The sequence below is a fragment of the Corvus hawaiiensis genome, chromosome 28 (assembly GCF_020740725.1).
Source record: "Corvus hawaiiensis isolate bCorHaw1 chromosome 28, bCorHaw1.pri.cur, whole genome shotgun sequence".
In the NCBI taxonomy this organism is placed as follows: Eukaryota; Metazoa; Chordata; class Aves; order Passeriformes; family Corvidae; genus Corvus; species Corvus hawaiiensis.
Genome location: NC_063240.1, coordinates 3,631,805 through 3,643,557, shown reverse-complemented (window position 1 = coordinate 3,643,557; position 11,753 = coordinate 3,631,805). Strand labels below are relative to the sequence as shown.

Genomic DNA, 11,753 nt, shown 5'->3' with positions numbered 1-11,753 from the left:
GGGCCGGGGCTGAGCTGCCTTTTGTGGTGCTCGGGCCCCGGTGATTGGGCGCTATTTTGCTCCAGCTCCCCTCGGCAGCTGTTGCTGTTCTTTACCCGGGAGAGCCGGGGCCGCCCGGGGGCTGCAGCCGAGCAGGAGGCGGCGGCCGACCCCAGGTACGAATTTCTGTGGCTTTTAACCCCTGATGCGGGCCAGCCCCCGGGCAGCCCCTGGGCACAGCCCGGCTCCCTCTGGCCGCGAGGGATCGGGAGCCGCGGGGCTCAGCCCCGGGCGAGGGTGACAGCGAGAGCGGGGCAGGCGAGGGGACTATTTTTGGAAGTTTCTTTGATGTGAGTCAGCGGTGAAGGCGACCTCGGGAGCCCGTGCAGGAGAAGTCCCGGTGGCAGCAGAGCGGAGCTGATTATTTGTTAAGTGCCTGCGATTTTGAGCGTTTAAGGGCGGATCTGGCGTGCGGGGCGTGAGTCCCGGGGAGCGGGATGGGCGGGCAGGAGGGATGGGTGGGAGGGCTCCTGGGCAGGGGCAGCGCCAGCCAAGGGCTGCAGCTGGACCTGGGGGCTGTGGGTGACCGGCCCTGCCATGGGCAAAGTGTCCCTGGCCTTGGTGGCCACCCCTGGTCTGCTTGGCCTGGGCAGTGGCCGCGCTCGGACCAGCAGCCCAGGAAGGCTGTTCCTGCAGGTGACGCGGCCCATCCCGGCTGGGGACGAGGATCCTGCGTGGGCTGTAGAGCCCTGGAGTGCATCCACTTCATGCCAGGGCATGGAGCCGCATCTCCTGCCCGGAGGGGACAGAGCTGGACATGGATCATTGGTCAGCTCTGGGACCGAGTTAGTGCCTTTGGGGCGCATGGCAGGGAAGGACACCTGTCTGCCCCGGGGTCTGGAGGCTGTTTGGGCTCCTCCATCGGGGTGAAGCCCAAGGGATGGAGACATGGGAAGAGCCTGGCACCCTGTGACGGGGCACTGGGCTCAGCTGAGGACTGGGTAATTTGGGTGTTTGATCCCTCTCAGTTTAGTGAGAGTCCCTCGAGGTGACACGGTCCCCGTGCGGTGTTGGAAAAAGATTTGGGATGCCCTGAGGCCACCAAAGGGCTGTCCGGGTGGGCAGGGAGAGCTCAGAGGTGACCAAGGAAGGACAGGAGAAGAGGTTCCTTGTCCTCACCGTGAGCCGTGGCCACTGGCGAGGTGTGCGAGGCTCTGCAGGGCACAGCTCAGCCTGGCAGAGATGGTTCTTTGTGCTGGTGTCACTTCACAGGGTGACCTCGGGCATTGAGGGACACCTGGGTGGCACCAGCTCCACAGGAACATGGATCATGGCCAGGAAGAAGAGGAACAGAGGCTCGTGCCCTCCTCCACCTTCCTGGTGCTCATCTGTGCCCAAAACCAGGGTGAATGGCTGAGATGCTCAAAAACACAGCAAGCACATGGGGGGAAACCCTTCGAGGAAAAGTTCTCCACCTCTGAGCTTCCCCTGGGTCTGGGAACCCCCTGCAGCCACCACGAGAGTCCCGGGCCAGCTCTGCCCCTTCCCAGCAGAGAAAGGACCGGACTTACAGCACTTAAACAAACCAAAGACTCATTTTATTTCCTCTTGAAAGCAAAGGCCTTTCAGACCACGGCCAAAAGGTTTCCTCTTGTTTATCTGTTCTGCTTCCACCATTGAGTCGTAGGTTTCATCCTGGGAACTGGGATCTTTTCTCAGTGTTCCACAGGGGGGCAATAAACTAAATCTGGCTCAAATGGGGGAAAAAATTCTTCCTTCTGGGCAGGATGTGGCACCTGAGGCACTGGACTCGGAGATGCCAAGAGGGCTGAGGCTGGTGGTGCTGGGTCCTTGTGGTGCCTTCCCACCCCCAGGACAAAGAAACCCCCAGGACCCCGAGGAGCCCAGCGCCCTCCCCAGCCCCTCCTTGTGCCAGAGCCCTGGGGACCCTCGGTCTGCTCTCCCACTTCCCAGAAAAGCCCTGGGAGTCATCCCTGAGCTCTGCAGTCCCCTTGAGTTCCTTTCTGAGGTCTGGTTGCTCCATGGTGGCTGAGACTTCTGCTGTCCAGGCTCTGCCTCCCAGTGCCCAGCCTTGTGTTTTCAGGGTGTCTGAGCACACCCCGGGCTGTTGGTGTCTTCATGGGCCTTGGCAGGGAGGTCACTGTCCCTTTGGCTGCCACTCCTCTGGGATATCCAGGTTGGTGACATTTTGGGGCTCAGACCTTCCCAGAGCTCCCACTGCACCCCTCAATGCCTGGGGGGCTTTTTGCCTGACTTCAGACACCTCTCTCTGTCCATGGTGTGACCCAGCAACACCAAGGGGGCAAACACAGCCAGGAGTCCCCTCTCTGCAGGCTGGGGGTGTCACCGAGGGGTCCACACCCCCCAGCCCCTGGTGATTCCCACCTCCCCAAATTTGTCACCTAAGGAGCCGTGCTGTGCTTGTCTCTGACAGATGCCAACGCTCCGGTGAGCAGCGACAGCCACGGGGGACAGCGGTGGAGCCCATGTGAGTGCCCAGGGTCAGGGTGGGGGTGCCAGGGGGATGGATTCTTGTGCCGGGGCAGGGCAGGGGTGCCTGAGGGGGATCTCTGATCAGAGCAGGGGGTGTCAGGGATGGATCCCTGTGCCAGGGAGGGTCAGGGGGGCCGAGCTGGGGCTGTCCCACAGGCACATTCCGCCCGGCAGGGTTGCAGCACGTCCATCCCGGGGGAGCCCAAGGTCCCCCAGCTGTCGCTGTCACTGTCACTGATCCGTGCCGGTGGGCAGCTCTCCCTGGTGGCACTGACCAACACCCAGCCCGGCCACCAAAGCCCCGCTCAGCACCGAGCCCGGAGCCCAGCGCGGCTCCCTCCGCTGCCGGCACATCCACCCCGCCCTCGGTGGATGCTGCGGCCCCAATCCAGCCCCGAGCGCTGCTCCGAGGGGGATCCCTCAAGCACAGCCTAGGGGTCCTCTGCCGCCAGCCCCCCCCCCCCCCCCCCCCCCCCCCCCCCCCCCGCCCCCGTGTGTGTGCCGGGGCTAACTCGTGGCCAAATCCAGCTTAAACAGCGTAAAATGCAGCCCTGTTCTAAGACTGTTGAGGTGAACACACGCCCCAGGCGCTGCAGGAGCCGGGTCGGTGCCTCTCGCTGGGGAAGCACCGGCTCAGCCCCGGGGACGCCCAGAGCAGCGTGTCTCTGTCCCCCCGGCCCGCAGGGAATAGAGGAGCAGAGCCCCCCGCGCGGTGTCTCCGAGCAGGAGCCGGACATGCCAGAGCCAGCCCCGCTCGGCGGGGACAGGAAAGCGGCGGAGAAGAAGCGGGTGGAGAAGGTGGGAGCCAAGGGCAGCGCTGCCGGGCCTCCAGGTGGGTGTGTGGGAAAGCCCTTCCCTGCCCCGGAATGGCCACCCTGGCCACAGGTGGCCACAGAGGCACAATCCCGTGTCCCCCGGCCAGCCCGGGAGGCACCGTCTGGCCATGGAGCAGCGACAGGAGGAGCTGTCCCCTGTGAAATCAGCGACATGGGGATGGAGATGGGGCTCCTCAGCCGCCTGCCAGATCCTCCACCTCCCCCTCCACTTCCTTCTCCACCTCCTCCTCTCCACCCTGCCCAGATTTGCTGCTGGAGGGGGAGCACGGGCAGAGCTTTTCCCAGCTTGATCCCCAGGACACTCTAATGCCACCAAGGCCCAAACTCCTCGGTCTCAGCCCCTGGGACACTCTTGTCCCCACTCCTGCAGTGCAAACACCTGGCAGGAGCAGCTCCAGCCCCTGGCCCTGGCCCTGCCCTGAGTGGGCTGTGCAGGAGGATATTAAGAGCCCTTCCCGTCCCCCAGCTCAGAGCCCTTTACCTCTTCCCAGTTTCCCCCAGTAACATTTTTCCGTGGGGGTCCCAGTCCCCAGAACCCTCCCCGTGCAGAGCAAGGTGGAGCCGCCCAGCCTGGACCCTGCGGAGGAGCCGCTGCTCTGGGAAGGGCTCACCCTCAACAAGTGCATCCTGGTGGCCTCCGTGGTCGCCCTGCTCAGCGTCACCTTCCAGGTGCTCCAAGGTGAGTCGGGAGCCGGCCGGAGCGGGAAGGGGCGGCCAGGCCGTGCTGCCACCTCCTGGCTCCTGTCCCCTCCTCTCTTCCAGCGCCATGCTCCAAGGAGGGAATCGCCCGCGGCCGGCAGGAACCTCCGCCCCCTCCCATTCCCGGTGGGTCCAACGCTCCGTCCCTCCCCGGTCCGCCGGGTCCAGCCTGAGACAGGGCCACATCCCAGGGTGGGGTGGCCCTGGGACCCCCGGCCTGGGACATCCCACCCAAACTGCCTCATCCTCAGCTGACGGTGGCCTGTCCCTCTCCCCTCCCAGAGGTCGTCAGCCCCAAGGTGGAGGAGATCCCAGAGGTGGTGACGGCCCAGCCTGCGCCGCCGTCGCCGGAGAGCAGCGCGGTGGAGGATGATGGTGATGACGAAGACGGTGACGATGACAGCGAAGCTGACAGCAACCTGGTACGGGTCAGGGTGGCACCTCCTGGGGCAGGGAGCATCTTGTCCCCAGGGGAGGGATGGACAGGGGTCCCCGTCCCCTGGGCTGCATCATCAGCTCCTGGTCCCCTCTGTCCCCACAGGCAGAACCCTGGATCTTCAAGAAGTGGTTTGGCCGCACAATACCAGAGGATGCGGACAAGGATGAGGACAAGGATGAGGATGAGGACAAGGACGAAGAACCTGCAGATGTCCCCGAGGTGCCAGTGGCTGTGATGGAGGGGAAGAAGAGCCAGGAGAAGCAGAAGAAGGTGGAGAAGGAGGAGGAGGAGGAAGAAGAAGAAAAAGAGGAGAAGGAGGAGGAAGAAGAGGAAGAGGAGGAGGAGGAGGAGAAGAAGAAGAAGGAGAAGAAGGAGAAAGCCCGGGAAGGCCGTGCTGTCCGTGCGGAGCGGAGCAGCCGGAGGGACGCACGAGCCAAGGACAGGACACCGTGGGACAAACCCGGCAGAGCCCCCAGGGCCCCCAGGGAACCGGAGCAGCAAGCCCAGAAGAAGCGGGACCGGGAGAGGAAGGAGAGGAAGGAGAGACGGCGGGAGCGGGATGAGTCCAGGCGGGAGGGGTGGAAGGGCCGTCCCGGCAGGGCTGAGGGCGGCCGGGAGAGCCCGAGGCGGGACTGGAGGCTGCAGAAGGGCAGGAAGCCCTGGGAGCCGGCGCCGGGCAGGGACGGCAGGGCCAGGGAGGGCAAGAGGCGCGACTGAGGCCGGGCCGGGGCGGGGCTCGATGACGCTGGATCCAGGGGGATCCAATCCCACCACTGCCCCGGCGAGGGACCCCCGCCCCTGCCTGCCCTCCAGAGACACCCCCGGGCACGGGCAGCACCCCAGGACCCCCGAGCAGCAGCAGAGCGGCCCAGGAGCCTGGCACGAACCTCCCCGGGGACTTTGCCCCCCCCGGATCAGATGCACAAAGGCGACCTGAAAGGACTCATGGAAGGAGCTTCTTTGGGCCTCGCTACTTCTCCATCCCCACCCCAAATCCCTCTGCACCCCAAATCCATCTCCACTCGTGGTTCCGGGGATCCCAGTGAACAGAGTTGTGTTCAGACTGTGCAGCTCTTGGGTTAATGGTTTTATTGAAAGCAAATCAAGAGAGAAGAATATTCTGGGTTACAGAACTAGGCTGCAGCCATCCTCAGAGGGACAGCAGGGACAGACCCCCGACCTCACCGAGCCCGGTGGGGTGGCACAGAACGTGCTGGTGACAGAGCAGGGCTGGAGCCCTTCACCCGGGGATCCCTGCGGGCTTCGCCTTTTCCGAGTCACTTTTAGGAAGGAAACACAAGAGCAGTATCACACAGCCAGAGACGTTCACAGCCCCGACTCATGGCAGGTTTCAGTATTTGCTAAATCAACAGTGGTTAAAATAAACTATTTTCGTTTTTAATAAGGTATTCAACTGGATGTTTAAAAAAAAAAAAGAGAAAAAAGGAAAAACGAGAAAAGCCCTTGTCCCTGGTTATGTGTTTTGTCCCTGGTGTTGTGTGTGCGTGTTTTCCATGCCCCCCGAACCCAAGGGGCTCAGGGTTAATCCTGAGGGCTGTGAGATGGGACTGGTGAGTACCAACCTCCGGCCGTGCCTCCCCGTGGGGACACTGCAAAACCCAAGGAGATGTAGCCAGGACAAGCCCAGGAGCTGCTTCCCGAGGGTTCGGATCCCGGGCTGAGGGCTGGGCTCAGCTGGAAGATGATCCGGGGCAGGCGGGCCCGTGCTGACGCCGGCGGGGACGCGGAGCAGGTGCTCTGGCAGCCGTGTGCTCCCGCTCCCATTAATGGTGCGAGCAGCCCAGGAGCTGTAACGGGATCGCTCCCTCCCCCCCTCCCCTCGCCCCGGCAGCGGGGTCAGCGCGGGGTGACGCAGATGTGACCTGGCCGGGAGCCCCAAGCCACGGCCAGCGGCTCCTCACGGCCCCGGCTCACACAGAGACGTGTCCCCAGGGCAAGGTTGGTCTCGGCGAGAGGATTTGGCCTCTGGCTCTGCTGTCACAGGTGGAGCCGTGTGGCCAGAGGGGTCCCCTGACGGGCCGTGGGCTGGGAAACGGCCAGAGGATGCTGCAAGGCTTGGAGGAAGCAGCACCTGCCCTTCCCAGCCACTACAGGAGCAGAGAGGGAGGGATAAATAGGAACAGTCCTGCCTGGACCTGCCAACCTTTGCCCTCCCCCCACGGCCCCACCGTGCCCGTGTCCAGCCCAAAATGCCCCGCGGAGCCAGAGCCCGCAGCCGCCTCGGGCACCCTCAGCAGCGGGAGCGGGGCCATCCCCAGTGGAACGCGGAGCAGCCCCCAGGGACAGGCAGGGATGAACCCAGAACCAGAGCGACGCTAACGAGCCAAAGCGTGGGGAAAGGACACGCTCCCGTCTCGGCCAGAAGCACCAGATCCCGAGCCGGGAGGGCAAACCGGGAGAGGGGCCGGGGTGGGGCGGGCGGGGAGGCCGGCGGGAGCCTCACCGGCAGCCGCACTCCTCTGCCACCATGTTGGGGAACTTGCGGATCTCCAGCCCGTCCGAGGAGAGGCTGATGATGAGCTGGTCCGAGTAGCGCACGGGCACGCAGCAGGGAGCCCTGCGCAGCGGCGAGCCCCGCTCCTGCATGCCCAGCAGCAGCACCGTGTGCGAGAAGTAGCTGGGGACGCGCGTGGAGAGCGGCAGCCGGCAGGGCCCCTCGCAGTTGTTGGCCGCGTACGCGGTGGGCATGACGATGAAGTGGCGGTCGCGCAGGTCGATGGTGAGCTCCTGCAGCCGGCAGTACGCCTGGTGCCGCGCGCTGCGGTTCTGCCGCTGCACCTTCCTGCGCTCCTGCCAGCGCGCCCGCACCGACTGCAGCGCCTTCAGCAGCAGCAGCGTGCGCAGCTTCCGAGAGCCCGGGCCCCCCTCGGCCGCCTCGGCCTGCCCCGGCTCTGCTGGGTAGTAGCAGAAGGTCAGGAGGTGCTGGAAAAGCGCCGCGTTGGCTTGGAAAGCCGGGACGTCTCTGAGCTCCTGGATGACCACCTGCAGTTTGCCTATCAGCAGCTGCAGCACGGTGCCCTCCGGCTGCCAGTCCCCCAGGTGCTGCTCCAGCACGGCCCCGCTGTCCTGGGGGAACAGCAGCACCGAGGGCTCCTCAGACTGCACCAGCCGCTCCAGCGCCGCCTCCTCCGACAGGTTGAGCAGCTGGTGAGGGAGGGTCTCCATCGCCTGGAAGTCCAGCCAGTGGTGGGCGCTGGGCTGGGGGGGCGGCTCGCTGGAGGAGCTCAGGAGCTGCCGGATGAACCGGGTCAGGATTGCCAGGAACTGGGCGCTGCCACCGGGCGCTGGGGACGAAGTGTTGGCTTGACTCGGGACAGTGGGGGTCGGCAGCTCCTCGGTCCCAGCCTGGAGTGGGCTGCAAGGAGAACACACGGAGAGTCACCCCGTGTGCCCCGGGGGTCCCACCAGGCCGTGCCCCACAGCCACCCATGGTCCCACAGCTGGGGCTGCCCCTGTCCCACCTCATCTCCCACCCCTGTGTTTTCCCGTGCCTGCAGCGACGGCCACGGACCTGAGCTGTGGGTACGGAGCCGTGTCCAGCACCCCCTCAGCAGAGAGGTAGGAGGATGGAGCCAAAGCCTCCTCTTCCTCCTCTTCCTCCTCCTGCCGCCGTGACTTGGCCAGCAGCAGCAGCACCGGGGTCATCCGGGTGAAACATTTGTCATCGGAGCCGAACAGGAGCTGCTGCACCTCCGTGCGGGGCAGGGGGGCACCTGCTTGGGGCGACGAGAGGGGAGTTGGTCTGGAGTCTCCTGCACGTCCCCAGCGCCCCTCGTGGGCCCGAGAGGACCCCAAATGCCCAAGTGAGGACACGACGGCAGAGATGCCGCTGTGCCCAGGGTGCCCCCCGTCCCTACCTCCCGCGCCGCCGTGGATGGCCAGCGAAGCCGAGAAGCGGAGCCGCTCCGCGCTGCGGGTGACTGAGGCTACGGCGGCTGCCAGGGCCAGGTACTGCGTGTCCCTGGACAGACAGAGCCTCTGCACCGAGGCAGAAGGCACAGAAGCCCCGAGGCCGTGGGTGACACATCACAGGGGACACACTAACGCGAGCCCCCGCTGTGGTCCCTGCGGGCTCCGCGTCACCCAGCCCGCGGTGGCCCAGGGAGCAGCGACGTGGAGGGTGGGGACCACTGGGAGCTTCGCCCCCAGCCCCAGAGCTGCTCCGGGGGCCGCGGGGTGCAGGGAACCCAGTGAACCCCCGGGGGCGCAGGGGGGAGGGATCAGGACCCCCAGACCGGGCTGGGTACCCCGGGCAGCCCCTCCGGCCCTGCGGGAGCTGGGGACAGGGTAAGAGCTCCATCTTCAGGCACGGCGAGAGCGGGAGACGGGGCGGAGATGCCGGGAGGGGATGGCAAAGGGACTGGGAGGGGCTGGCGAAGGGGCTGGAGGGGGTGATAAAGGGGCTGGGAGGGGATTGTCAATGGATTGGGAGGGGATAGCAAAGGGACTGGGGGGAACCATGAATGAACTGGGAGGGGATAGCAAAGGGACCGGGGGGAACCATGAATGAACTGGGAGGGGATAGCAAAGGGACTGGGAAGGGTTGTTGAATACACTGGGAGGGGATGACAAAGGCACTGGGCAGCAGAGCTGGGACACCCCTCCCACCCCCCTGCTCCCAGCCAGGGCCGGACGCCCGGACCCACCTGGTCCCTCGCCAGCCCCGGGCCGGTGACCAGCAGCTCGTGCGGGTGCCCGGAGCCCTCCCGGTGGCCCAGGTAGAAGAGCATCACGGCCGCCTGCAGCTCTCCCAGCGCCCGGCCCACCTCCGCCTGGAAAACCAGCTGGAACCGCAGCTTCGCCTGCGCTCCCCACTGCACTGGAACGGGGGAGACACGGCCGTGAATCCCCCCCGGCGCCGCGGGGCCCCGGGGGGGTGAGGAAGGGGCTTCAGACTGAGCACTGCCCCCATGCAGGGACCAGAGCACCCGGGACAGGAGCCGACAGGGAGAAGGGACACAGCAAATCCCGTCCCCGGCTCCAGGCAGATGGAGAGCGGGACAAACCCTGCGCCCCGCGAGCAGGGAGCTGCCTCCCCCCAGAGCTGCCAAATTCCCATGGACAGATCCCATGGAAATCTGTTCTCCAGGGGCCTCGGGGACATTGTGGCCACTGCCCGAGGAAAGAGCCACTTCCCCCCTGCCCGGCACTGGCGAGTTCGGCTGAAAATCCAAATCCCAGGAGAAGATTTCAGGAAGAAAGAAACAATCATGACCCTCACCCCGGGATGGGACAGGGGAATGTGTGTTGAGGTTTTCCCATAAGGCTGAAGCTACAGGAGCAGCCCAGGAGCCCGGGCTGCCCCACAGCCCCCAGAGTGGGAGACCAGCAGGTGCCGGGCTCAGGGCACAGCGGGAGCAGCTGGGTCTGACCCTCTCCTCTCTTCCCGGAGCTGGGATGGGATCCAAACCCTCGGTGTTCAGGCAGAAAGTGAGAAACGCTCATGAGAGCGGAGCAGAAGCCACCAAGAACCATGGAATATCCCGAGCTGGAAGGGACCCTCAGGAATCACCAGTCCCACCCCTGGCCCTGCACTGACACCCCAACAATCCCACCCTGTGCATTCCCTGCTGGAATGTGGCACCTGGGAGCTGGTCCGAGGCGGGGACAGATGGCAGAGGCACACTGCCATCCTCACCGCTAAACCTCCGTAAAAACGTGCCCAGAAACATTTCACTCCATCACTTCGCTGATTTTAAAGGGAACCCAACCCCCCAAATTTAATTCTGTGTTTAAATCCCTGACTCGGGACCAGCAAACAGCAACCCCCAGCCCCGAGCCCCGCATCCTCCCCTCCCTGCCCTGCTCCACCTCGGAGCCTGCAGGGCTCTCCCACCAACCTTCCTCCAGGTGCAGGACGAGGAATCTCTCCAGCCCCGGCTCCAGCACGTGCTCGTGGATCCTCTGCAGAGGATGGGGAGCAGCCCCCGCCTCCCCGGCCCGGCACAGCCCAAAGGTCCCCGGGAAGTTCCCGTCCCAGCTCCGGCGGCGCCTCAGCAGTTTGATGAAGCCGCTCTCGTAGTGGCTGAGCACACCCACCACCTCCAGGTGCCTCGGGGTGGCCCCGTCCTGCTCCATCCTCACCCTGCACACGGGCCCTTCCAGCCCCCCGAGGGGCCAGGGCTGCAGGCTGGAGCGGGACCAGCCCGGGCCGCCCTCCTCAGCCATTCCCTGCAGGCATTTGGCTCCCGGCTCGGGCTTAGAGAAGAGGCGAGTGGCAGCAGCCCTCCTGGACCTGGGTGTCTCCTGTAAACTTCCATTTCCCACCTTTCTCCCCTCTGCTTCCAGCCCTGGCTCTTCCAGCAGGCTCAGCTCCGTCGGGGAATCCCGCTCCCCTTTCCTGGGCAGAGCTGCAGAGGGGAGCAGCAGCACCAGGCACAGCAGGAGCCCCCTGAGAGCGCTCATGGTCCCACCTCAGCTCTTCCCTGGAGCAGCTCCCGCATCCCAAGCCCTCGGCAGGAAGAGGGAGGACGGCGTCTCCCTTTTAACCGCGGCTGGCCTTGAGTGGCCGAGGCACAACAACCTCCCCTGAGCAGCCCCGGGGCTGTCGCGCTGCAGAGGCGTGAGGGAGGTGGCAAAGAAACTTTTTTTGTTCTATTTTCGGGTCTGCAGCTCATTTTGGAAACGTGCAAAAATCGAAGCTGTTGCGCTCGCTTGTAGGGATGCACGGCCTTGACTCTGGATGTTTTCTAAAGGAGGATGAGTGTCTGGAATGGGATCTTCATGGGGACTGGCACGTACAACCCCACCAGCACTGAAACACCGGGAGGGGAGAGCGAGCCAGAGCAGGAGGAGGGGGACAGGGGCAGATAACGGGCTGAAATAAGTGAATGTATGGAAAGCATTCCCTGTCCTGGCTGGAAAACCTTCCCCTCACACCCTGAAGCTCAGACAGGCTGCCCTGGAAAAGGGCTTCATCCTGGGAATGAGAATCACGGGGGGCAGCAGCAGCCTGAGGACTTTGAACACTCAGGACCTCCCTTAGAAAGTGTCACACACACCTGTTCTAAGGACTTTTCCCTCCATGAGGTGCCAGGACTCACTGGAACAGCTGGAATTGCCAGTGCCACCTTTCCATCCTGGAAACCTGCCCCCCACCCAAGGGATCACTTTTTTTTGGCATGGGGAGATGTCCCGACAAAAAAGTTCCAGACCCTTCTCTGGAAGGGAAGATCCTTCTCTTCCCAAGTCTTTGCAGTCTGGAGCTCAGGATTGCCAGGAACAGATGGAGCACCCAAACTGGAGCAGGACATGGACACACAGCG

The 11,753-nt window shown here is 64.6% G+C and overlaps 2 protein-coding genes across 5 annotated transcripts in view; one reads left to right on the top strand and one right to left on the bottom strand.

Annotated features, from left to right (window-relative positions):
• The window catches only part of LOC125317821 (cilia- and flagella-associated protein 251-like), a 33,441-nt gene extending 27,572 nt beyond the window's left edge, over positions 1-5,869 (top strand). For 2 of the 3 annotated variants that reach the window (XM_048287926.1, XM_048287928.1), the window contains exons 2-7: positions 2,435-2,488; positions 3,178-3,325; positions 3,856-4,008; positions 4,092-4,154; positions 4,311-4,450; positions 4,570-5,869. In XM_048287926.1, coding sequence (XP_048143883.1) covers positions 3,229-3,325; positions 3,856-4,008; positions 4,092-4,154; positions 4,311-4,450; positions 4,570-5,184 — 1,068 coding nt within the window. In that variant the 5' untranslated portion in view covers positions 2,435-2,488; positions 3,178-3,228 and the 3' untranslated portion in view covers positions 5,185-5,869. Of the gene's footprint in view, positions 1-62; positions 156-2,434; positions 2,489-3,177; positions 3,326-3,855; positions 4,009-4,091; positions 4,155-4,310; positions 4,451-4,569 lie in introns of those variants that run through there. The other variant, XM_048287927.1, reaches the window with a different exon arrangement.
• On the bottom strand, positions 5,540-11,019 carry AMH (anti-Mullerian hormone). 2 transcript variants are annotated; one of them, XM_048287924.1, is made up of 5 exons: positions 10,329-11,019; positions 9,135-9,307; positions 8,346-8,466; positions 8,000-8,204; positions 5,540-7,843 (listed from the first exon to the last, which is right to left on the bottom strand). In XM_048287924.1, exons 1-5 carry the CDS (start codon positions 10,891-10,893, stop codon positions 6,928-6,930), a joined length of 1,980 nt encoding a protein of 659 aa, XP_048143881.1. In that variant the 5' UTR covers positions 10,894-11,019; the 3' UTR covers positions 5,540-6,927. The 2 variants fall into 2 exon arrangements, with proteins under 2 accessions (XP_048143881.1, XP_048143882.1); XM_048287925.1 differs by having other exon boundaries at positions 8,000-8,201.
• Between the last annotated feature and the right edge of the window lie 734 nt (positions 11,020-11,753).